Raw genomic sequence first — 26,038 nt, forward strand, 5'->3', positions numbered from 1 at the left:
TGGGTAAGCATAATACATATGAATCAACAATGCTAAACCAAATAACGTGTTTACTGTAATATGTCCACAAAAGCAGATACTATATTACATTAAGCACAACATGGTCTATGTATTTGGAACTAGGAAATATATGGAAGCCTATTTTGTCCAGAAAAAAACTGATGAAAGTGAAAACAGAGGATAATTAGGAATAGAAATACAGCAGAAAATCTCGGTAAAAGGGGAGAAAAAGCGGCTGACATGTGACAAACAGATTCAAATGAAGGAAAGGATCAAGCCATAGTTTATTGCTGCATCCAATCCATTTTCTTTCAAAGCATATATATTACAGCAATACACTCTTATGAACATTTATTTAAATGTGCCATTGTAAGCCAGTTGGTTGATTTTTCAACTGCAGTTTTTTGGCAAGACCTTCTTTGATCAATGAACATTTAGCTTTAAGCTGAATTATGTCAAGTTTATTAGATATATAGTAACATTATGAGATACACAGCCACAATCTATAAAACCTAAATATTTTTCAGATAATTAGACGAGATGAAAAGGCAAAACTTTGAGATACTAACTAAAAATCCTAAGAATACAAATACTAAATAATGACATGGTAAATAAAATATCTTTTTAAATGTTTGCCATAACTGACCTGTCTTTTACTGGTCAAAATCGACTTATGTAGATCAGGCTGCCACAAACTTTATAAATATTTTATCCAATCTTAGCGAGCTATGCACCTCTAATTAAAAAGGAACCTTTCCATGAAATCTGCTAATTTCTGTTCATAGTTCCCAGAGGATGAATCCTGAGAGTTTCAGTGACCTGCTGTTCTTTCTCATTTGAATTCTCAAATACTTTTCCTCTAGTGCCCCCCTCAGGACCAGAGGTGCAGTGTCAGTCCTGCTTACAGTGATGATGATAACGTATCTCACTCACTGAGGTCAAGTTGCACTCACTGCAGATCCAGAAGAGGGTTTAGCTTCCTGTCTTTGGGGTTAGATCAGAGTAGGCAAAGAGAAAATGTGAGTGAGTGGAAGTGTGTGGATGTGAGTCATCACCAGGTACATTCGCCTGAAGGAGACCTCAGCTTACAACCCGCTCATTTTCTCCACAGTGGTGCAATTCAGTTAACCCACTGCTGCCCAAAGGCAATAAATGGTGGCAAACGGCTATTAGCGACACGCTGGTGTGGTATGAGTCAGTTGTTCGACAGGTGGAGGCAGTTAATGAAACTCCGACTTTAACATTTCTCTCAATGAGGGAGAGTGTGGGTATGCATATAGGTCAGAACATCCTACAGTCTTTGTATCTGCCTGTGCTAAGACATTCACACCAGATCATTAGTTTTAACATTCCTCATGCTCTGCACTCTTTTGCTGTGCAGACTTAATTAAACTCGGGCAAGTCTGTGACTCAAGTTTTTCCTCCTACTGATCACCTGTCACCAGCGACCTTTGTGTTTATTATTTGCTGTTTTTTGCTCACATGAAGACCTACTCTGTATTTTAAATGCCATGGAATAAAATAATAAGCTATGGTTGTCTTTATTTGTTATCTTGGGTGTGTCATTTCAGTTTCAATTTCAGTGTAGCATTGCAGTATAATGAGGAAAGAAATCCCCACCAAACTTCATAATTATACAAACAGAGACCTTTTTAAACCACGTATGCCAACCTTTGCAGTTAATAAACATTATTTAGACATTCTTTAAATGACTAGACATTTATAACTCATCGTTTTGCATAGCAACATGTTGAAAGCAAAACTAAACTTGGATGACAAGCTTTTGATGTCCAAACCGCATAATCAGTTTTGGGGATTTTCCATCACATGCAGTACATTTAATTCCACTGATTAAATTACTTAGGATCGCTGCCATGGAACTAGTGCTGCAGTAAAGTTTGAATAACAAAGGCTGACATCCAAACTTCTTCCTTGTACCAGACCAGAGAACAGGCTCGATGTTAGTTTAAATGAGGCTTTGTTTCTATGTGTATAAAGGTGTAGCAGGAAACTCCCTCTTATCAGTGCTCCTCCTGACAATAGCAGACTGTTCCCCCTGTCAGTGTGAAGGAAGACCTGCAGACAAACAGTGCTGAGCCATGAGCCACGCAGGTAAGCTGTCCCTTTGAATTATTTATTTATTCATTTATTACATTTACTGCCGTAATGAAAATGATCCATTGCTTTAATATGAGCGTTGCTGATTTATGATGGTCTGCAATGCTCAGAGCAACATATTGATGGGCACAATACATCTTGGAACAATATTAAAAACATTGAAAAATGTTGTTTTTGTATTATTTCAATATCAAAGCAAAATTGGTTATGACGGTTAAGCCGTTTCACTGTTTCTCACATACAAACAGTAGGTTACATTAAATATGCTACAAAAAAGTGATAGCAAAAAGTATTTTCTGTAAATCTGTACTTTTTTTCATAATATACTTGAGAGATATGATTCAATCTATCTACTGCATGTGTTCTATCAATTTGAAGGCGATCTTTTTATAATTTTAAAACTTATATTGTTATGTTGTATTTTCCATTGATTGTTTGACTTCAGTAGAGCCTGCCTGCAAAAGCGTTTCTCATGATTGTGCTGGAACAACCTGAGAGACAAATATCTTGACTGTTGAATCCACTTATCTCGTAGTTGAGCAGCTGTTGATCATCTATGAGTGTGAGGCACAGCAATGGGCCACATATCTGCGTTCCCTCTTCACCGGTTCCCTCTCAGAGGCTTCCATCTGCTCCTACGACATCGCCACTGTGTCCAGCCGGCAGGACGACTTCCTCCGCCTGTCCCAGTACTCCTGCAAGCTCCTCATCCTCTCCAAGGGCATGCTGGAGGGGCTGTGTCCGAAGCGCCGTTTCTTCCTGGCCCGTGTGTTGTGTCCTGCGACTGCTGTGGTGGTGCTCCTGTGTGGGGTGGAGAGCCTGGCCCCCCTGCTGGAGCAGGTCCCTCTGAACGGAGACGATTGCCTGCAGGTCTCCAGTGAACAAGATGTTCACGAGTACCTGTCCGCTGTCACTGATATTGTGAAAAAAGGTAGGGCAATGGCTCTGAAAAGTTTTTGACTGACTAGCTGTAAGGGGAGATACTACAGGTTTACATTTTAACTAATAGATATCCTCATGAAACTTTGCCAGTTGATTATTTATATTAAGATAACAATAATATAAGCATCTAAATGTGTAATTGAATATTTTCGATCGATTTGAAGACATGCCCTAACTCGCAAATTGACCAATGCATACAAAACTGTCTCATCATAATAAGATTTTGTCTTGAGAGGAATTCTGCCTTGCATATGATTGTGTATTGGACTTACTTCAAAAAAGGAAGGTAAAAGTGCAAAAGATAAATGCCCTTTCATTTGACTTAAGGTTACTTGATTGCAAATTCAGATTGTTTTATTTTCCCCACATATCTTATTTAGGTATTATTTTACCCAGTTAAATGTAATGACCATTATAGCCAAATGAATTCAGGAATTTTACATTCAAATATCCTAACAGCATGCAGTAAAACTGTAATTTAGGCACAATTTGCATCCGTACAAAGCCAGAAAAAAGGAAACCTTTAGGAATATTTGTACACAGCCGCACCATTCCCTGCTATAAATGCGATGGGAAAACAATCCTCATTATTTGTGAGAATGTCCCAGCAGCAGCTAGGAAACCTGTTTACTGACTTTTTTTACACACTGTTTAGATTGGCATTCATATTTTTAAAGCACCAGCCGCACAGACTAAGCATCTCCAGCATGTCCCTTCCACCCGGCCAATTATCCCCGGCCTTTTCCCTGTTTTTCCTAATTGCAGTATTTGTATAAACTCATAACGCTGAGGAGGGAGGGGGGGGGGGGGGGGGGGGGGGGGGGGGGGGGGGGGCTTCTATTTGAACAGGTGCATGTGCAGGAGGAACATCTGATGCAAATAGTCTCTCTTTCCTCTTTGGCCATCACTGTTACTCTTCGTGAGCCATGCAAATTCAAGTGCACTCTGCGTCACTTCATTGCACTGATACAGTGAAAGTGCTTCAGGCCAGGATCCCACAGACGGTTATATTTTAACCCAGAAGTACCCTCCCTATTCACACAGGATGATGCCGTTTGCTTGTTAGCACACAACAGACATGTGGGTGTTTGAGTGTAAACAGGTGGAGATCTGTGCACTTCATCACTGCAAGAGGCGCTACACCAACAGAAACAATACTATTATTAGTATCATTTTATTTGACTCACTCAAATGTTAATTATAAAAGAGTTTTGGATTTAACGTAAATAACCTTATTTAGTTTTAAACTTGGTTTGTTTTGTTCTTGTTTTAATCAAATAATTAGCTTTAGATTGTAATTATTCTCGAGGTTTTGTTATTATTTAATAATAATAATAATAATAATACTGTAGGGCTACTGAGAAACAAAAGTGTGTTGAGCTAAGGCTAACACATAGAATGCAGTAGCAATACGAATTTTAGCACGCAAGCAAGTATGATGTTTACAATGTTATAATGCTTAGTAGGTGATATGTTAACTATTTTAAAATGTTATAATGCTTAGCAGGTGATATGTTAACTATTTTAATCTGACTTTAGCTTGTGCAATGTCATTTGTTTTTCAAGTACAAATAAACCATTCAAATGTTGACCTGATAACTGTGCTAGATAACAAAGTTAAGGGATTAGTTAGTGCACTTCATCCTGAGGAGGAATTTAACTTTGATATGCTCCTTCATGTTGCTAGCATGCCTCAAAATAGACCTGGCTAGCTTATGGTATCTGAAACCCATTTTGTACAATTCACAAGTAGTGCATAATCAATTGTGATGTTCAATGTCCCATCTTTTGTAGGTGCATTAGCTTCAGCTGCAAATGTCAAACCCCTGATACGTGGGCTATCAGAGCGAAAGGCTGCAGCCCGCAGTGTCAGGTCCATGGCTGTTGTTCCCTCCAGAGTTCCCTGTGGGGTGAGGCTTTCAGGCAGTAGTAAGCCATTATTTTTTTCATAAAGCATCCCTAAAATTGACTGCACTGCAGTTCACTGTACTGTCTCTTTGGCAGAGCTCCATGGAAGTGTTCATTCTTTTGAAAAATGAGTCGGCTGGCAGCGACGCTGAGGTTGAGTTCACCGCTGACAATCAGAGGCTGAGAGTGAAGCCCGTCTGCTGGAATGAACGGATCCTCTGTGTCAATGCACCAGGTATACACGCACCATGACATAATGAGTGTACAATCAAATCTACAGTGTGTTTTTGGCTTTTCTGTGTTAAGTTTCTTCATGTTTTCTGTTGCAGATTTTCCAGCAGGACATGTGAGAGTGACTGTGTATAGCAATGGGGTGCCACTGAGCAAGGCACAGCTGCATACTACAGCAACATGGAGGAAATAACCCTGCCTTCTGGCAGAGGGCAGCAGACCCTGTAGATTTCATGTGTCAGGTAAAGCCATTAAAGGGCTGTTTCAAAAGCACCAGGCAGGGAGGGGCAAACAAATAAATCAGCCTGGTCTCAGTCCCGAAGCGTCCAATACAGCAGCCTGGTCAGCGGCCCTATGTTTCAAAAAATGTCTGTAACTATGGCTGGGGCAGAGAGGAATCAGATGATGTATCATAAAGAGCGAAAAGTCGCTTAACAGAGAGGTGTATGGTGGATGGATGGGTGAAAAGCACAGGACTTTTAGACAGAAGGCTGCTATTTGTAAGGTTAACGTGTACATTTTTTACTTATGTGCATGAGTGAAATGATGTAATGACTGTACATACCTAGAGTTTGCAAAAAAAGAAAAGCCCAAACACTTTTTTCTAAACCTAATAAAGCAGTTTTGTTAGTGGGAAGTTATTTTGAAAAGACACTGTTTGCATAAATGGAGGAACACTTTTATAGAAGGTATTCAAATTATGAAGATGTACATTAATATTTCTAAATCTTATGTATGCAATATTACTCTGTAACAAGTAATATTACCATTTTTTTTTTTTTAACAAGCAGTGTGCATACCTCAGTTTTAAAGCTCTAACACTTGCAAATATATTCAAATAAGTCTATCAACCATTGATTTTGTTACGCAGGAAACACATTTGAATGCTGCTCTATTCTCTCCCTTCTGAGGAAAGCGCCTCTTCTGAGGCACTCTGAATGTGTTATAGTGACTCATCGTTATGCAACGCATTTATAGAAATTAGGCAATGGCCGCCCTAAAACGCTGCTTATAATCAATCCACTTCAAGCCATTAGAAAGTAACAGAAAATTAATTGGATGCGCATATTTCTGCTGATGTTTATGTACGCCACTGTTTACTGCCTCCTCTCTGGAAATGAAAGGGCAGGTCTCTTTCTGCCATGAACACTTCATTTGATTATGGTCTCTTTTGCTGAAGAGGCAAACATGAGCAATGCCAAAATAAGAATTGGCCAAGAGGATTTCAAACTAAAAGCCTGGATTGACATGACTGGACTTTGATGCATGTTAAACTTCTATAGCTTCCCCTGAAGACTGTATTTTACCATACAATTATAATGGCACCATTAAAAGTGCTGCTTTTGTTTACTCATCAATTTATAGTCAGAGATATGCTTTTATTTCATTTCAGGCTCTTCAGCAGTCTTCTGTGCAGAATCTGGACCAGAAGTTAACCTCCATGTTGTTAAAGCACATGCCCAACGGAGGGTTTCAGGGACTGCAGTGTGAAAACACACCCCAGAGAGGTATACAACTGGAGGATTGTGGACTGACATTGAACAAAACAACATATGATTTGCATACATATGCAAAGATACTATCTCAAACTTTTGGGAAAAGTGCCAAGCATGCATCATTTGCAGTATGAATGGATATACAGTAAGGTATAATCCCCCAAAATGTACTTACACAGTCCCTAACTGGGATGAAAACACTAATTGCAGATCTACCCGTGAGTAACAGGTGATGATTACTTGAAAGTATGGCTTTGGCATCATTGATATAAAAGCCTCGAGACAACAGATGTTAATTCACTCCTTTCCCGGAGCATGTGTTTATGCAACAATGTGTAATGAACGTAATTCTCACAGTTGAAATGCCTCACTTTTGCATGACGCACATTATCCACCATTAAAGGAAAGCCTTCCATCATTTATTGGCTCATTATGTGGCAGATTGATGGCTTCATCAGCTCCTGAGATTGATCCTCAACTGCTGCAAAGGGGTCAATAAGTGCCTCCGAGCTGTCTTCCACTCTCATGATTGTGTGAAATCGTTCCCATTAGGTCAACTTCAAGATAGCACATGTAAAGGAAGTTGAAAGGGAATATTATGTATCGATTGTGAATAAAAAAAAAGTGTTTTTCTCATCAGAGCTCCACCATTCAGATGTCCCATCACTTCTCCACTTTGCTGCCCAGTATGGCTTCAGGAGCGTGTCCAGCGTGCTCCTGCAGTGTCCCGGTGCAGAGCGAGCGCTGCACACCGCCAACCGCCACGGACACACTCCCACTGAGATAGCCAAGAGACACGGCCATACCCAGCTTCACGTCCTTTTGAAGGAAAGGCTGGTAACTATTCATTCATTTCCTTCACCTTGCTCGAGTAGTTATTGCTAATCTTGTATCAGCTTCATTGACCTCATGTACAATGAAGACATTTCTCAAAATGTCAATATCCGATGACAGCTTCTCATGGTGCTTTATGAGCCAATTCAATCCACACAGAGGCATCGTTTATATCGAGCCAGCAGTATTTAATGTCACCTGAATGGAATTCCATAGTTTCCAAATACCTGCAGACAGCTGTGGTAAATAGCACAATGCACCTCAGCTGCTGGGATCAGGGGATGTAGTGCAGCACTCAGGAATGCACTCACTAACACCAATACAGCGTACAGAGGACTATGAGTGAGTGGTGCTTTATCAATAATGAACAGAATGGAGAGGAAAGAAAGGAGGAAAGCAGGGAGTGACCTGTATTTCAGGGGCGACCTCACTCCCTAACTAGCGGCTTTACATTCAGCTCATGGCTCTCTTCCTGTGCGCTTGGCCTGTGAGGTTCCTAATGGAACACCCCCACAGAGAGTAGAAAGGTTGTGTTTGTTCATGCATGCACAATGGCTCCGAGCGCAGGTTGTCTGCATACATTCAGACAATTAATGCAGCCACTAATGTTGGGTTGTTCTGGCGTAATGGCTGCCATTTCCCCGTGTTAATATGAAGAGCCTCTCCCTGCTCAACCTCCCACTTCACTAAAACACAACATCACGTTTGCTGCAATCCTAATTTAATAGATCCATTGCATGCATGCACATCCCTTTATTTGATCAATCTGGAGGACACTAGGATCATAATGTTTTTCCCAGTGCTAATTTCATTAGGCGGTGAGGACATTATCGTTAAAGGAAGACATGATGACAAGAAGGCAGGATGAAAACACATTACATCCAACAAGGAGGGAATATTTGTATTGCCGTTTGTTTGTCAGAAAGATTACGGAAGAGCTACTGGTTAGATTTTCTTGATGGAAGGGTGTAGCATCGGCCAATGAAGAACCCATTTGAAAGTAGAGGAGGATGTAATCATAATGCAGATAAACTAGTTATTTATCTCTCACAAAAACAGCCTTTGAATGACCTTTAGGTTTATTGATGTGTCGTGCAATTACTTAACCAAACATAGATGCACATAATACATTTGTATATAGAACATTACTGACTGAGTTCAAACAGCTATCCTTTTAATGTGAGCACAAACGATTCCAGTTAGCTGCATTGTTCAATCCCCTACATATCACTGTGTAACAGACAGCGAGATAATCGGCGTTCATTCATATGAAAATCTGCTCTCATCTCCCGTCTTCCCTTATAATGCTGACAACTTTTAACTTTCTCTGATGGCTGGGATCAACCCATAGAGAGTTCCCCCTTGAGGGGAATTTCGACACTCCAGCAGCTGTTCCAAACATATTTATCCCTAGCAACGCGGCTAATTGAGAGTGACTGCAGATGGAGCTAGGTTTGATCAGATTGCTCTAGTGAGTTGCGGTGCTCGGCGAGTCTGCAGCGAGTCGGATCAGCTGACAGGGGAGCAGTGATGTCAAACCGAGGCCTCCCCACAGGGACCCCCACACGCCTATAGATGCGACATAACTTACAAAATCGACATGCACAAGCAATTGACATTTACAATTTCCTTTGGAGGGTAATTAAAATGCATCTTAACAGATAAAACGACATGCATGTTGCTACAGAGGAAGTGTAAGAGGGGTTTTGTTTTCTTTGTTTTTTTTGCACAGCAGTTTCATTAACTGATCTTTACTGTTACCCCCAACCCAATTAATCAACCCATGATGCATCAGTGATTTGGAAGTCAGTGTGGAAGCACTTTGTCAATAAATCCTAGATGGATGGGTCCCTAGCTTCATAGACGGGCTGAATCACTCACTGGGCCTGCGTCAGATCCACTACTCTGCCCTGGCACCACTTCTTTGTTAATTAGCTGTGAACTGCTCCAGATGGGAGAGATTAATTATTCAGGGTGAGCATAACTAGAATATAAATATAGAAAATGCTCCGCTGTTATTGACGATGTTCATGTCCTCAAAATGCCTAGTTACAAATCTTTATTAGTAACACAAACACACATTGACCTCATTTAATATTTTAACAGAGGGTCACAAATTTGGCTGAGTGTCACTTGGTATTAAGATGGACTCAGCGCTCCGACTAAGATTCCACTGTGTGCTCAGATAGAGCCGAGCAGGCCTCGATAAATAAATACAAATGACTGTATGGTCCTCTGAAGACTACACAGAGCCTTTCATGTGCTGCATGTAGTGCTCGTGTACACTCCTATCCAAATTCAAGAGAGACAAATATGGCGACACCCTGCACTTTGACTCCACAGACCTTTTTGCATTTTATGTTTGGTTAGTCAGAGACTGCTTAATCATTAAGCTTACTCCAGAGAGATGTTATCATTTGAATGATACAGTACTCCTCATTCTGCAAAGTTAACTGGTTCTCATCCCTCAGGTTGAAGGAAGCAGGACTCCTGAAAAATGTTCCTCTTTGAGTCAGTCTTTAGCCATGTTAAACTGCGACCATCATGGATTCCTACGATTCCTTTGAAGAATAATTGAGAATGCAGTTGGTTGAATAGTATTGTTTTTTTGCAGGACACAGGGTTTAGAATTTAGTCTGGCCCAGACTGAAATATCTTGACAACTATTGAATGGATTGCCATTCAAATGTTGCAAAGGCATTCTCCAGAAGATGAAGCAACTGACTTTAGTGATCTGACTTCTCATACGGCAACACAAGCTATACTTAAGCTAAATGCAGTGAAACACCTCATCTGGTCAATGCTAATTTGCAAAAGTTAGCATGTTAACATACTAAACTATAAGTCAGCATGGGTAACATTATACCAGCTGCAGATTTGTAGCATCCCCATTGTGAGCATATTAGCTCATACTGCAGTACCACTGTGTTTAAATGTTATGTACTATGGTTGAAAGAAAACTATAACCCTTCACAGAGAAAGGGATTGTTTCTTCTCCTGCTGAGCTGATTACTTTCTATTGTTCCCTGCCAATAAATAAGTCTGCACATTTGGTCTGCACATTATCAAAGTGATGGGTTCAGTGTTACCCTCTACAATCTGCCATGCATTAAACTCCGTTATCCTGAAACCATGATGTCAGGTCAGACCGCATGTTGAGGATTGACCATTTCAGCTGTTAGAAACCAGATTCAAAATCCTGATCTTTATACCAGGTTTGCGTGAGATTTGCTCTCAAAAACCTGCCTGCTGTTCCGTCTACAGCACTGCTGCTCGGTGAAACTGAATTTGTCTGGAATGCCTGAGGCTCCTGCAGCTTCAGACATCTGTAAAATGATTTAGCATTCGTGGTTAGTAAATAAATTCCCCTCCCCTGTCCAGATATTACCTCCAGAAATACCACACTATGCTGTAGCACAGCATACAACTAATATTAGTCAATGTTCACGCTGCGCCGGTAATCAACCCGTCCTTTCTACCTGTTGGGCCCATTATGAAGCGCCACTGTTAAGTATTCATGGCAACCAATAAGTGATTTGCAGTACTAGGAACATTGCAATATTGTAATTGAGTCATGAGTGGCTGTGTTGCTTGGAAACTGAACACGGAGCGTGGGGGTTATATATGGAGGATGTCAAGATCAAAGTGAGCTGTATTTCATATGTTCTGCAAATATTTATGTTATTAACTGGGATTTATTTCAAATTCAGACTTTAGCCATTCAAATTGATAATAGAAATGCAATCCTAAGGAGTTATCATATGCATTATGATAGAGGCTTTTGTAATCCATCTCGAGGTTAAATCTACAATCCATCCAGCTTTTTATTTTTTTTTAAAGATGTGACTCGGTTCCTTACATCTCGATCAGAAGTTGAAACATGGCAAGATATTGATATCCGTGTCTCAATCTAATTACAGATGCAGTCTAAATATCAAGCCAAGGGTCTGGGATTGCTCACTAAATGATATGTTTGGACTGAAAGGGGAAGAATGTCTGATTTGATAATTACCCTGATCATACCCCGTCTGTCCCTCAGCGTGCTATTAGCAAATAGGCCGACTGTGCAGCAGAGGGAAAGCTGCTCTCCGTTATCCAGCAGCAGGCAGCGTTACAGCACACCTCTCTCTTCCTGCGATAGTCCTGAAATTGCTTTTTCCAACAAGTGAAGTCCTAACAGATTCAGCGAGAAATTAATAGTCTGGACATTTGTCACCTCCGACATGAAAACACTGAATATTAAAGTGTGGCATGGAGGCAGATATCAGACCATACTGTGACGGAGCATAAAAAGCTTAGTGGATAGTCATCTTAGCTTTTTTTGTTTCATAATTGTGCCTTGGATGGAGGACACAGGTGAGAAAATGAGCTGACAGGAAGGATGAAGTGTGCACGCCAAGCACACATTAGGTCACACACAAGTCCTGAATGTATCGGGACTTGTCAAACATGAATACTGAGAAAAGGACAATCCACTCTAACATAGTAAACACCCAGCTTTAACATTAACATATCTTTCCTTGAATTCTAAATCTCCTCTATTGAGCTTCTCCTTTGTGATTTGGACGGAGAATAAAACCAGTCTCTTCATGCTCTTCTTGTTGTTGCAGAATATGTTCAGCTCAGGCGAGGACAATGGTGATGCCAGTGTGTACGAAATGATGTGCGCTGCAGGTGAGTGAGGGACTGATGGGAAGTGGAAGGAGGACAAAGGGAAAGCCGGTAATGGAATTGTATTTTTTTTCCAGCACATCATTATGCTGTTGCTGTTCATTTCCGACCACTGAATATTTTCCCCTCGCTGATGGGCACAGCGTGTAGCGTTTGCTTCCGATTCGCTGTGAAATGAGCAACAAAAGCATCATGCAGAACTTGATCATGACAGGATAGTGCAGTGAACACTTTGTGTGTTATAGGGACTACTTCCAGCAAACATGCAGAGCCACCAGCAGAGGAGGGGGAGGAGGAAGATATCTATCAACCACTGGAGGTGGAGGATGAATATGACTCCATCCTGAACTCAACAAAAGCTGTGGTTATTGCCAATCGCCCACCAGCACCCACACCTCGGCCTGAGGGCACCCAGGTGAAGGAGGACGGCACTCCTTACATCACCAAAGGTAACTTATGGCTTGTTTTCTTGCATTCTGTTGCAGCCAATGATGTAATAATCGACTAAAATGTAATGAAGCACAATCATAATAGCCTGAACAATAGTGTAATAAAATGTCCTGACTGCAATGAAGTACTTTAGTAAAGTAAACCCTTTTCAAAAGCAGCAATTTCATGAGATCAGACAAGGCAAATAAGAAAGGGAAAAAAAAAGCCTTTAATGGATAATTAATCTACTGGATTGTGTTCTTCTGTGGCTTTTGTCCTCATCTGATCATCTGATCTAAGATGCACTCTGGTCTAATGGACCACTTTGCACATCGACCAATCAGCATCGGTTAGGGTGGGTTCATTTCCGATTAATATTGGTTTTAGTTGAATGCATCTTTGCCTGATAACGATGAGCCATTTGCCATCTGGTGTCAATTTAAAATTCTACATAAAGCCTGGATAGTATCAGTCTGTTTTGTTATTGTTTTACATTATCCATCAAAGTGAAAACATAATTGGTTTTGAAAAAGAAAGAGCCCATCTGAAAGGTATGACATTATCGATGTATTGGTTATTATTGGTTGTTACATTATTGGGTTTTATTACATTTTCAGGAAATGAATACGTTAATATTAGGTGCTGCACATCCTTTGCCAGTTTTTCCCCTCATCACAGACATGATGGAGCGGAGTAAAAACGACGCAGTAAGTGAAGGGGAGTTTGGGACATCATGTGGGAGGGATGAAGTGCCTGGAATGTGCATCGCCATCGTCAGTGGAGTGCTGCTGAATAAAGTGGAGATGCTTTTTGGGATGAAGTTTGTTTTTATCCCACATAAACCACAAGAACATGGTCGCTCGCTGCGCTGCAAAACAAACAAAAGTGAGAGAGAGACTCTGCATGGAGAGCCCACAGCCCCTAACTCATCAATTTCAGCTGCGTGAATATTTCATGAAGATGAAACATCCAAAAGTGACTGGTATTATTAAGCCCTATAAATCATTAAAAAGGGCTCTTTTTCTTCTTGCAAATGCACACGCACACAATACTGATTTTTCCCACATAATAATGCTACTCTCTCCCCACACTAACCATCACTTAAAACACACAGAAATGCAACAGGCGCCCTATGTCCATTATGAAGCTTTGTATTAAGCCTGTTATATCCAGTAAGCCATCCCTCTGCCCAATGGGGACCTACAAAGCAAAACAATTAATTGAGTGCACCACTGAAAACCCTGCATCCCAACCATCCCCTCAGCAACAGAGGCAACTACCGAGCTGCCATCTGCAACCAATCTTGGCCAGACCAAGGCCAAGTCAGCCAGAATAAGTCATTACATGTGTTTTCCATCGTCCTTGTCCCCAGAGCGCACGAGAAAAAGGAGAGGGATGCTGAGGTTTCCATCTATTGAGACAGCGGAGCTTCAAAACCACACAAGGATCACATTCTGCTCCTCACTCCCACTGCCGCAGTGAGAGATGTGAGGGGAGAGATGAGGCTCGGCGGAGGATTAGGAGAGGAGCCAGTTATTGGACACCACTGCTGCACAAGTGGAAATAATGAGGAGTTTTGCTTTTGTTCGCAGCAGTGTGTCCAGCTAAATGAGACTGAAATGATGTTGGAATAACTAGGCATGTAAACTACATGTAGACACAAGGCAAAGCTTCAGTCATGTGTCCTCAGCTGTACTACACTCACTGTTTCGGTCTGAATGGAGCCATAGAGCCAGGCTGGTATTACGAGCAAGCTGTGTTTAAACATGGAAGAGAGAGAGACGCTGTCATGGAGGAAATGCTCTGAGGTGGGATTATCTAGCAGGGTGTGGATGTTGAATTTCAATCCAGTGTTGGTCACACAGCCGCAGCTCCACCGCTCTGACAGCAACACAGAGTAGCCTTTCATTCTGAGTGCTCACTACCAAACCAAAGCATCATTCAGGGCGTCTAATTCAACCCAGAGCGGAGTGTGTACGTCTCTCTCTGAGAGGAACACAGATTTAAGCTCTGTGAACCCAAACCTGTCATTTCACAGATATTTAGATTCAATTATACTGCATCTCAAACACTAATAGGATGTTGTTTTCCTCCTGGATATTTGGCTTTTTGGCAATCAGTCGGTGTTTGTAAGTAAAGGGTATGACGCCATCTTGTGGAATAATTCTTGAAATGCAGAAGCACAAGCTTTGCAGGAATCTGTATAGCTTGGAATGTTTTCTGTGAGGTTGTTGACTGCTAAATTAGAAAAAACATATATGCATACTAACAGAGTTGGATATTTTACTTGAGTAACAGTAGTTAATACCACATTTCAAAAATACTCTGTTACAAGTTCAAGTCATTCAAAATCTATTTAAGTACAAAAGTATTTTTGCATCAAAATATACTTAATAATAATGTTACTTGTCACCACTGCATCCTAAATAAATGTTGTATAATGTTACGTCTGCTTTGTATTCACAGTGTTCCAGAAGAAGAAGCAACAGGGAGAAACTGATCTGTACTCACTTCCCACTAAACAAGGTGATCTCAATGATATAAGGTTCATCATTTAAAGTCACAATTAAAGCGTCACTCTAGGAATTTAGTATTACACAACCAATAAGTTGTAAAAACTAACAAAAAAACTGATTACAGAAGAATGATCAATATCAGAGCAGCTGACCTACAGTATTAACACGGTATCAAGACACTGACACATTTCTGTTACAGCAGCAAACAGGAAATAGGGTGGGCTACTGTGAGACATGCAAAACTCTGGGGGCATTAGGATAAACGTTCCTTTAAACCACTTAAAAAGCTACTATTTTCAGACTTCAGTTTCAAAATTCATATTATGAACTTATATAACCTCTCGGTTAGGGGAAGTACGGGGGTCTGGCTTTACCATTTATACAGAAAGACCCAAAAGATTGATGAGCTAAATAAGAGAAAACCGCCTCGCATTCATATGCCTCCACAAAGCAGTCAGGTTGCAGTCAACATTTATGTGTGTCCCAAAAAATCCTCATTTCATTATTTTAACATGGCAAACCGTGACATTTGTGCCAAATTTGAAAGAAATCCTTCTAAAATCTATCTGAGGACATCACGTCAAAGAGAAGGGGACGCATGTAAAACCTACAAACACAAAGCATCACAACACAAGGTTAACTCTCAGCTACAGGAGGCAATTTCCATATTTTCTGCTCGCAACTGTGTCTTTATTTCCCCTTTCTTGACAGAATTTGCATTACGACTTTGAGACTGTAAATGTTTTACTCATGACAGCAGGACTTTTACTGTGCCAGTGATTTTTGCTGCCTTGTCTGTAACTGTTTGATTACCTGCTGGAATTACCTGCTGGGTGGTAGAACTTAATGCTTACCTTCCTAGATAATTACTGGTGCGTTAAAATTGTAGTGATTACCATGAAGAAAAAAAGTCATCGCGGCAGTAATGGGCACAGAAACCCAAATGCAAGAAAGCAAGGTAGCACATTTGAACAAGCCAAGAAGATGAGAAATAAATCCGAAGTGTGAAAGAACGTCTACAGAGATATAACGGTATTTTTCTGCTCCTCTGTCGCTGACACTGAGTGACAGATCTAAAGATCATCACAGTCACCCAGAACATTACTAACCATCTTCACGACTCACTGGCAGTACAGATGTGCAGAGCAGAATCACATTACCAACAAATCCCCTGTATGAATGCCATCTGGAGTGGCTTTATTCTCCGTCTTGTCTTATATCTGTCACTGGAATTAACAGTTTAATTTATGCCATTATGTATCAAATCCAGTGTGTTAACCACTGATTTTTCTCCACCTTTTGCTCAGAATTTGGATGTTTTTTCCAGACGTTTTGATTGAGTTGTTTGTTGCAGCACGTGGGCGAGAGGACAGCATCTCTGCCACCGATGATACGTTCGTGCCGAAGCAGATGAGCGGTCTGCAGACCCTCATCGAGCTGCAGCAGAGTGTGAAGGGGGGGCACTCACCGTGGACGCAGCTCTGGAGCGCTTAAGCGACTGGCAGCGGGATCAGAAGGGCGGGGAGGAGGTGCAGCAGGTGGGACCATCACACACTGCCATCACTCACACACACACACACACACACACACACTGGAACAAATAAGCATGCAGAAATCAAACTGAATAATAAAACTGTAACCATGTGTGCTCATGATACGCCGTCCTGCAAAACAGAGACTGACACTTTGGCTCTAAAAAAAAGGGTAGAAATTGTAGCCTACTGTTAGCAGACACTATAAACATTACATTGCTAAAACATACATTAAATTCAGTGTTGTTGTGTGTGTCACATGGCAGGGGGAATAGGCATCTCTTTGCAGAACTGGTCATATTGTCTCTGTGTATCAAGTAATACAGGTTTAAATGATATGAGCTAATTTGAGCTCTCTATAAATAGATACAAAAAGCTAAATAATGCAGAGAATGTTGCAAGTGACCAAGTAAATGCAGGAGTCTATATACATGTAAATAGAATGAGATATATACAACATAATGTAATATTGTACAGTAAAAAAAACACTGTTTATTGTAGTGATAACTATTTTGAATAGCAAAACATACTCAAAACAGTGAGTAAAACAATTTACCACTTACCACTTCATCCATATCCAAATCCAGCCACATTGTAGAGTTGATTTACATACTTTTAAGTAGTAAAGTTGAGATTAAAAGGTTATATTAGCACTCTTTTAAACAACCTAAACTAAATGAAAACGAGCTAGTGTTGACACCGAGAAGCTAATCATGCTAATGAGGGACAGGTGTGTAGGCAGGCGGTGATTAGGGGAACTGGGGACCCCTGCTGGCTGGGAGGGGGAAGGACAGGAGTTAGAACTGAAACACAGCAATCACCATCACACAAGACTTATGTGTACTGTATGTGGATGTGTCTTAAAAAACACCGTATAGGAAAAATACAGAGGTAAATAATCAAAGTCAATAGTAGTATAGTAGTAATACGCAGGTGCAAAATTCTAGTTTTATTTTGTTGACATATTAGAATCAAAGGTTTTTACAGAAGGGATTTGGAATTTTTGTTTGGAACTACATAAATCAGAAAAAACTGCTAAATAATAAGCATAATTTTGGCATGTATGTGTAACATTCCATATACACACTACAGGTGAACAGTGTTCAGTGTTTTAACAAATATAAGACACTGTAAAACCTACCAAGGTGATAACTTACATTAGACAATAATATTTAGTTTTACAAGATTTAAGAAATGTTATGTTTAAATATGTAAATGATGCAAATGCTAAGTTTTTGGGTGAATTTAGTAAAAATATACAGGCATAAATACACAAACCAAGTTCCAAAATAGCCTAATTTGTAACCAGAGCATAAACAGACAATGCTTTAAGGAAAAAAATGGTAAAATAAATGGATGTTTCCTGTTTCCTGCAGGAGAAGTTGAATCAGCTGAGAGCCAGTATCGTCAGCAGTAGAGAGGCTGATGACAGTGTCTACGGTAAATATTCCTCCATCCTTCACATGAGGGTTAAACTTTGCTGTCATCACAGAAAGCTTTCCTGGAACTTCAACTTTAAAAAAAAAATATTATGCAGTGCAGTTAAAGTTGGAGCCTTACAAATGACTGTAATAACCTGTATACTGTAAATGGCTGAGGAACTCTTCTCTCCCCGCAGATAAAATCAACATCGTTCATCACACGCCAAGTGAGTCTTTCAAATCCTATCGAGTGTGTACAGAGAAAACCTGTGTTTGCATGCCTTTGTAGTTTCCCCAGTCGCAGTCGCAGTAGTGGGGAATTAATCCTCAGGGAAGTGTTATTTAATCGAATCCCCAGTGCCTCGCTTTGATCGAGTGAGCTTCACTTACACTAAACGGGACTCTTTTATTTTTCTTTTACTGCACAATCCTCTGTTCAGCTGTGCATGTTGGATGATTTCCCTGCAGGTGTTACAGAGAGTGAAAGTCGAAGGGGAAGCCAAGAAGTGAAGTCTAATGTTTACAGCAAGCCACTTAAAGGACAGCATGTGAGTCACCTGCCAAAGGAAAAGCCTGGCAGAAGTTTGTATTAATATAAAGTTTACATGATACTGGATATTATTAGAGTTGAAACAGACATGCAGTTTCAGTAAACAAACATAAATGCCTAACAGGAAGTTTCCCTCTGAATTGTTTTGCAGTCAAATTCCTTTTCAAAAGCTGACAAACGATGAAGGTAGGGCTGAAAACAATGTCTCCTATAAATCATTTCTAAAGAAGTGCAATTTTCTTTTTCATTCAAGCTCATAATTTGTCACATTTTCCATATTCACAGGCTCCAACATTCCACAAAGACTCCATTTTGCCACCAGATTGAATTCATTTGAATACATAGTTTGTCATGTTAATTGTATAATTAACAAAGATTTATATTTCTATCTTTTTATAATTTGTTTTCTCCTGCTTGTTTGGCCGCTATTGCTTCTTTTAAAACACAATGGAAGGTAATTGTGGTTTAGGTAAAAGTTATTACATATATGCTGAAATATACAATTTGTGTTAGAAACTGGGATGGACATTTATGACTCCCAGAAAATGATGAATGGATAATGAAATAAATATTTAGCATTAGTGTCATGTTAGCTTTTTTTTAAATAAATGCATGTCATTCAAGTTTTTTATGTCAACATCTACTATGAATCACAATCTGAATTTAAGATTATATTGTATAAATGTCATCTTGGAAATAATTAAGCTTCCATTTGTTACACTTTATGATGATGAATCTTTCCTACAAAAAATATTTGAATTTGCATTAAAAAAATGATTGGCAAGTAAAATACTGTTTCATGGGTCTGTGTTGCGGGGAAAGGGATACCATTTTCCTAGCAAGCTTTTTCAAAAACTCCTTCACAGCTTTGCCTCTAGAGGACGCTGTATCTCTAAAAAATATCCTCACACTCACTGTGTGAAGAAGCCAAAGACATCTGGCTCAGAAGCACCTGCTGACCTCCTGATGGCTGGGAGGCAAGCTTTGGCTAAAAAAATGTATCTGGACATGTATATGAATGTAAAGGGAACATAAAATACTCATGCAGCAGGTGAGAACATCAGGGCAGTTATTCTCACTGTGCCGGGCTGCAAACAGGACACATGTTTAATCCTGCTTTGCATCAGCCAAGACCTGCCAAATTGAAACCACAAATACTTTTTATGTTATTAAAATAAAAACTATTATAACTCGGCACACTGGGATAAATAGCACTGTCCATAGAGGGGTGTTGTAACAGCAAGTGAGTGCAAAATGAAAGGTCAAAGGTTTCATTTTCCTGGGAAACTCATTGTGTTCAGCTGCCACAGTGCAGGCATCTGTGTGTGACAAACAGCTTTACACTCATTTCATAAATAAAGCTTGAAAAGGCCTTTTTAAATCACATCCATTGAATCTCTGAATTATAAACATTTCCTGTATATACTTGTCAAAATCAGAATTTGCTGTGATTTACAAAACTATTCAGAAATGGGCACAAATGCACACAGTCTGTCTCACACACACACAGATAGCAGTGTGTTGGTACAGCCCGGCCTGAGCCCGAATGAATGAATAAGAGCTGCATGGGGAATTCAGTGAATGCATGGCCAAATCCAAGCTCAGTCTTGAAACCCAGTTAGAGGCTGAGCTGTGTGCCAACAAAGCAGCTGGGTACACGGCGGGCACATTTTTCTGTTCAATCATGCTCTTTGTGAATAATATGTATTTGCCGCTCCTACTTAGACCTGCCAGTTAGCCTTTGGAGATGATCCGGCTTCAGGACCCCGTGGCATTTGAGGCATATGTTTGCCTGTCACCTGCTGACTATATTTCAGTCTGAGCGTCAGGCATGGCCACCGAGATAGGCCTCCATTCATCTTATACACAAACATGTGAGCGGTGCAGAGAGACAACAGATAGAGCTTCAGTGGCATGTGTCGCCCACACCAAACATGCTTCTGAATGTGGGCAGCGCCACATCAAAGAGCAGGGATCAAAGATCCTCTGTTCCTCAAAACCCTGCACTGAATATCCATATCCACACTCCGGTCATGATGTATTATGGGGGACCAAACGGACTCTTTCTATCCTGGAAATGTAATGTAATGCCTGTTTTCAGTAGTGAAAAGTAACATTTATTCAAGTAATGTGTATTGTAAGATGTTAAGGTTTTAAGCATTTTGCTTCTTATTTTTTTTTTTATGTCGTGAGACTTTTTACAGTTACACTTCCATTGCATTTCACAACTTAAATAAATCTCAAATTTTTTGTTAAAAGACAATGTGAACGGTGTGTTTAAAACTTGTTCTTCAGTTAACTTTGGATGCTTTAATGCTGTATGCATAAAAGGTGTTTTATATCCTAAATAAGAGATTGTAATACTTTAATTTGTTTATGAATCTGTGTGGACGACTTGGTTGAGTGATAATTACATTTTTTTATTAAATTTGAACTTAAACTTAATTATATTTGATTTAAAGCGGGATCTGAACGCAGTGAGAAAAGCTGTTAACTTAATATTGACATCAGCTTTATCAGCATATACAGTAATGTTAAAATGGCAAAACATGTTATAAAGGAATTACCCAAATGTAACATTAGAATATAGAGTCCTGTTAGCCAGACGAAAGTATTTACAACATTCCCTCTTCTTTTAGATTTGTATTTTTAGTATCGACTGTCTGTCATATATTTGGGTATCATAAGTTTCTGATTGTGATTATCAGAGCCAAAAATGTGCTAAAAGATTTAAAAACACACCGTAATATTGTTTTTGTAGGTTTGTCACTATCAACAAACTCTTTTATATTTCACATTTGATAAATATGAAACGTTGATAGGTACACCTTTAAGTTTCCTTCAGCAGTGAATGGAAATGTGGCATCAAAAATGCTCCCAGTTGGATTTCCTCTTCCTCTCTATCCCAGCAGCAGGCTTGGTCAGATAGTGGAGAAACAGGATTATACAGTCAACGCATCAATAATATTGTTATGACACAGTTCTTAACCATCGATGGCCTCGACCAATTGAAACATGAAAAGCCGAGCTGTCTCCTCTCTCATCTGCTGAACTCTTGCTGCATGCACGCCGCTGCAAACACACTCACGAGAGTACACAAACACTGGGATAACTTATCAGGGCTAACTAGTCTACGGAAGGAGCATGCATACACACCACCATTCAGAACTTCCCCATTATACACCGGCATGCATGAAACACACACACACACACACACACACACACACACACACACACACACACACACACACACACACACACACACACACACACACACACACACACACACACACACACACACACACACACACACACACACACACACACAACACACACACACACACACACACACACACACACACACACACACACACACACACACACACACACACACACACACACACACACACACACACACACACACACCACACACACACACACACACACACACACACACACACACACACACACACACACACACACACACACACACACACACACACTTTCCGTGGGGGTCGGTCCTCTCCCGGCCCCGGGATTAGGGCAGAGGATTGTGCACAGCTGCTCCCCAACATCCCCGATAAAAATCAGGCAATTTCACAGTCGGTGGCATTCTTTCATCCCCTAATCCACACCCTGCATACAGTAGAGATGAGCCTCGCTGCGATGAGAACAAGCTGTTCTGAACTGACCCCATCCCCCCACTGCGGTCAGTGTGGACACCTTCGATTGGCTGTGGAGGCATCGAGCAAGAAAGGAGAGTGCGGTCCAATGCGACATATTGACCTTCACTTCCTGTCTAAGCCACTAATTAGATGATTACAGTGAAAAACTGGTCTTGACTTTAATTAAATGTTTTATGTCAACAAATGGCACATAATTGTATTAGGTTAGTTGAAAGCAATTATTTTAAGTTTAAATATAAATAGATATTTGTTTCAACTTAATACTTTCATCTAACCTAACACAGTTTTGTGAATTTTGTTGACATAATAAATGTATTTAAATTCAACGTGTCAGTTTTTCCAGTGTATGTGTCCAACAACAGCCATTAGTCTGGCAAGGATTACAGCTCATGCAGAAGTAAAATAAGAGAAAAAAAATGCTGTCTGCCTTCAGGCCCGTTTTAGACCAATAACCTTTGTTTAACATGGTTTCCTTAAACATTTGGAAGGGGCTACTCTACTCTTTTTCTCTCATTTAGAACTCCAGGATCGGGCCTTCCAAAATATGGCTTCTGGTGTCCGATATTAGGGAAGTGTACGGACAAGGAGTATAGCTAATGCCTGTATGGGCACCAAGTAAAATAGGAAGACACTGTGACTGCCTTTAGGTCCATTTTTTGGATGGAAATTATTGATTTGACATGGTTTGTTCAACCAAACAGGTTAAAAAAATAAGAAAAATAATTGTTTCCTTTAATAAAAGTCTTGCCTCACTCATCACTGCGCATTATCAAAATGAAGCATTTAGAGTCAGTTTATAGGAAAGTGTACACACATATCCCTCTTCATCCGAGAAATGGGAAACTCTGGACTGATACAAGTCAGTGTAATTAAGCTCAGACATTTTAAGGGACATAAAACTTTTTTTACTTTAAATGTAAAGACTCATGATCAATTAATGCACAGCCAAAAGTTTAAACTACTTCAAGAAGTGTGCAATCTTATTAAGCCTAGAAGCCCAGAGAGGAGCAGAAATCGTTTGCAGAGGCTTAATGCTTTTCCTTAGTCATTGCAGCCCATTACTCTTCATAGTTTTCCCCCTTCTCAAGTCATTCACTCTGCCCATTTTGTTCTGACCCCGACCTCCATTCACAGAGTAATTCTTCACCGAAGTTCAAACAGGGGACAAAAAGGTACTTCACAGCAAAAAAAAAGAGAAGAGGGAGAAAAAAAAAAAGTATGAATCAAAAGGCAAGGAAATGGAATTCACTGTACAAACGTCGGGGGAATTTCAATGTCCGCTGAGGCACAGTGGAGCTCTGTTTGGAGCTCGCAGGCTGTGGGTGAAAAGAGCAGCAGCCACAGCAGGGTACATCTATTCTGACAAGTCTTACACACTCTGAAAACCCGAGCAGGCTCTGTTTGTTTTAGAGGCCAGCGGAAGGATGCTGAAGCTTTAACGCGATAACAGGATCATTTTATGGTTTTGCTTCTTGAAGAGGCGAAGGTAATGGAATAAAATGTTTCCTGTTTTCTGTTCGAGGCATTAACAGTTCAGTAAACTTGTTTTTGATTTAAAACCATTCAGCGTTGAAAAACATATTAGACAAACATTTTTATAGAGTAGATGTGAACAGAAAATAGGAGTGAACCTCTGTTCACATCCTGGAGGTAATATGTTATATTTTAAATCACAGTTTCTGGTGATAATTGACTGATAGCACAGAATTGCTGTCCTCTCTCTTCTTCTATTTCCGATTAATGCCGATAGTCTCAAAAAGGGCAGAATCTTGCCTATATATCACTCATTCAATCGCTTTGAAATGATTCTTGTATGAAGATAATATTAACAATGTGATTCTATGTTTGATATTTGAGTTGAAACTCAGACTTTCCGTAACCTCCTCGACAAAGGTCAACGGTCAGGGTTAGATCCACAACTGCACCCATGGTAGGAAACTGCTTTTATGAATAAAAAGATTACACTAGTATGATTTTATTGATCATCAAACCAGGAGAATCGTAGGTTTATGTGATTAATTATACATTTTAAAATAAAGCTTTTGAACCATGCTGGTTATTAATAACCCTTTCCTCCCGTCATTTTTTACTTCTGTGCATTGCGATGAATTGTGTCCAGATGGTGTTGCTGTACTTTTGCCAGAGCATACAAATGTTTTGAGATTAGTCGATAAGACATTGTGTTGTGTGATTGTTTTAGATTAATATTTGCAGTCTTAATTTACATGCTACTGTTTGTGATAATATTACTAATTATGTTCATATTCTATCATTTTGAACACATTTAAATAAAAAGGCATGACATGCAATCTGTTGGTCTTTTCGTGGGATTCGTTGACTACCAAAATTCTTTAGATTTTGCTATAGCATACAGTTGTTAAATCAGAGAATGTATCAAAAGTCAAGGAAAACTAGTATTCAGAGTATACAATACCAAAAGCCACGATTAAAATATTAATAACACCAGAGCAACTACAACCACACACAAGAGAAAAACAGACTTTTAGTGCCTCAATCAGACAGCACTTCTAGACTTATACTGACATACTTTTGACTATCCCATTATTTTCCTTTACCACTGTGATAAACACCCTATAATTCAACTGCTAAGGCAATACGGTTGTTCATTTCATTCCAGTATGACTTAAGTCATAATTTTGTCCTCTTGAGATTCTACAAAAGAATGAAAATTGCTAAACAAGCCTTCATTGTTTTCTAATTTACTCACATGAGCAAACCACCATGCATGCATACTGCAGTCAGGTCATATTGCTACATGTACAAAGAGACCAAACTGCTGGTGTAAACGTGTCTTTACGGGATCCTTTCAACCACAAAGAAAAGGCAAACGGAGCCACAGGTGTGGTTTTTCACTCGAGTGCTACAACTTCCACTTTGGGCCTTGAACACCAGAGGAAAGAGCTTCAGACAGCCCTCCATCTCTTCCCTCTCCTGATGGAAGCTCCACCCTGATGGATGTGGGTGGAGGCCAGCAGCACCGGGGCTGATCTCTCTCCTCTCCCCGGAGCAGGCCCCAGCCTGGCATCTGCTAAAGGGCACAGGTACACGTCCTGTGCCCTTGGCCCGCCCCCGCCTATTTGATCGGGGGCCAAGAGTGACCCCGCAGAGTTTGCCAAGGGCCCCTGTCTGCGGGCCCCAGGCACCAGACTCAGGGGCCCATGCTGGCTCCTCTGCTTTTGAGGCTTTGGGAAGATTAATAGGCCTCCTCTGCGGAGCGCCTTTGTGAGGCAGCGCCCAGGCGTGTTCAAGCTGTTGGGTTTGCAGGAGACGAAAGGAGCAGCGGCTAATTCCTCTGCAGGTCAGTTTGTCTGTTGCTGCTGCGCTTTCCCAATGACTCACAAAGGTCACAGCCGCACCGGATAAGCACCGACTTTAATAGACTTCAGGATAGTTAAAATGTGTGGCAGGAAACCGCAGAATTTCCCAAATTCTTCTTTATTGGTGTCTGCTTCATCAAAGCACCTATCAACCGCACCGCATGACCCTGCAAACCACAGCTGAGCAATCAAACACATCCACACAATGCTGTTTGACCAGTTTCATTTGGATTATAGATTAATGTTCAAATGAATGACAGCACATATGCAAATATACATATCATATTTGTACAGCCGTTTGCAGCGGGGGCTGCTAATCATAGGCAAATACGAGGGTCAGCATGGCGACTGTGAAGCATCAATGCA

General features: G+C 40.3%; 2 protein-coding genes across 2 annotated transcripts in view; one reads left to right on the forward strand and one right to left on the reverse strand.

Moving 5' to 3' along the window:
- The window catches only part of LOC117487849 (serine/threonine-protein phosphatase 2B catalytic subunit alpha isoform), an 84,854-nt gene extending 68,118 nt beyond the window's left edge, over positions 1 to 16,736 (reverse strand). Inside the window, exon 1 of the mRNA XM_034136573.1 lies at positions 16,614 to 16,736. The gene's annotated coding sequence lies outside the window, so the exon portion shown is untranslated. The remainder of the gene's footprint in view (positions 1 to 16,613) is intronic.
- On the forward strand, positions 692 to 19,438 carry LOC117487847 (B-cell scaffold protein with ankyrin repeats-like). The gene is given in 18 exon segments (XM_034136569.1): positions 692 to 2,112; positions 2,654 to 3,049; positions 4,855 to 4,970; positions 5,065 to 5,203; positions 5,298 to 5,407; positions 5,409 to 5,441; positions 6,593 to 6,707; positions 7,336 to 7,532; positions 12,140 to 12,203; positions 12,446 to 12,649; positions 15,096 to 15,155; positions 16,500 to 16,598; positions 16,601 to 16,683; positions 18,054 to 18,117; positions 18,296 to 18,325; positions 18,567 to 18,646; positions 18,800 to 18,834; positions 18,934 to 19,438. Coding segments are annotated over 17 exon segments (1,836 nt in total). The 5' UTR covers positions 692 to 2,099; the 3' UTR covers positions 18,833 to 18,834; positions 18,934 to 19,438.
- Positions 19,439 to 26,038: the final 6,600 nt, after the last annotated feature.

Source organism: Trematomus bernacchii, unplaced genomic scaffold (genome assembly GCF_902827165.1).
Source record: "Trematomus bernacchii unplaced genomic scaffold, fTreBer1.1, whole genome shotgun sequence".
Classification (NCBI taxonomy): Eukaryota; Metazoa; Chordata; class Actinopteri; order Perciformes; family Nototheniidae; genus Trematomus; species Trematomus bernacchii.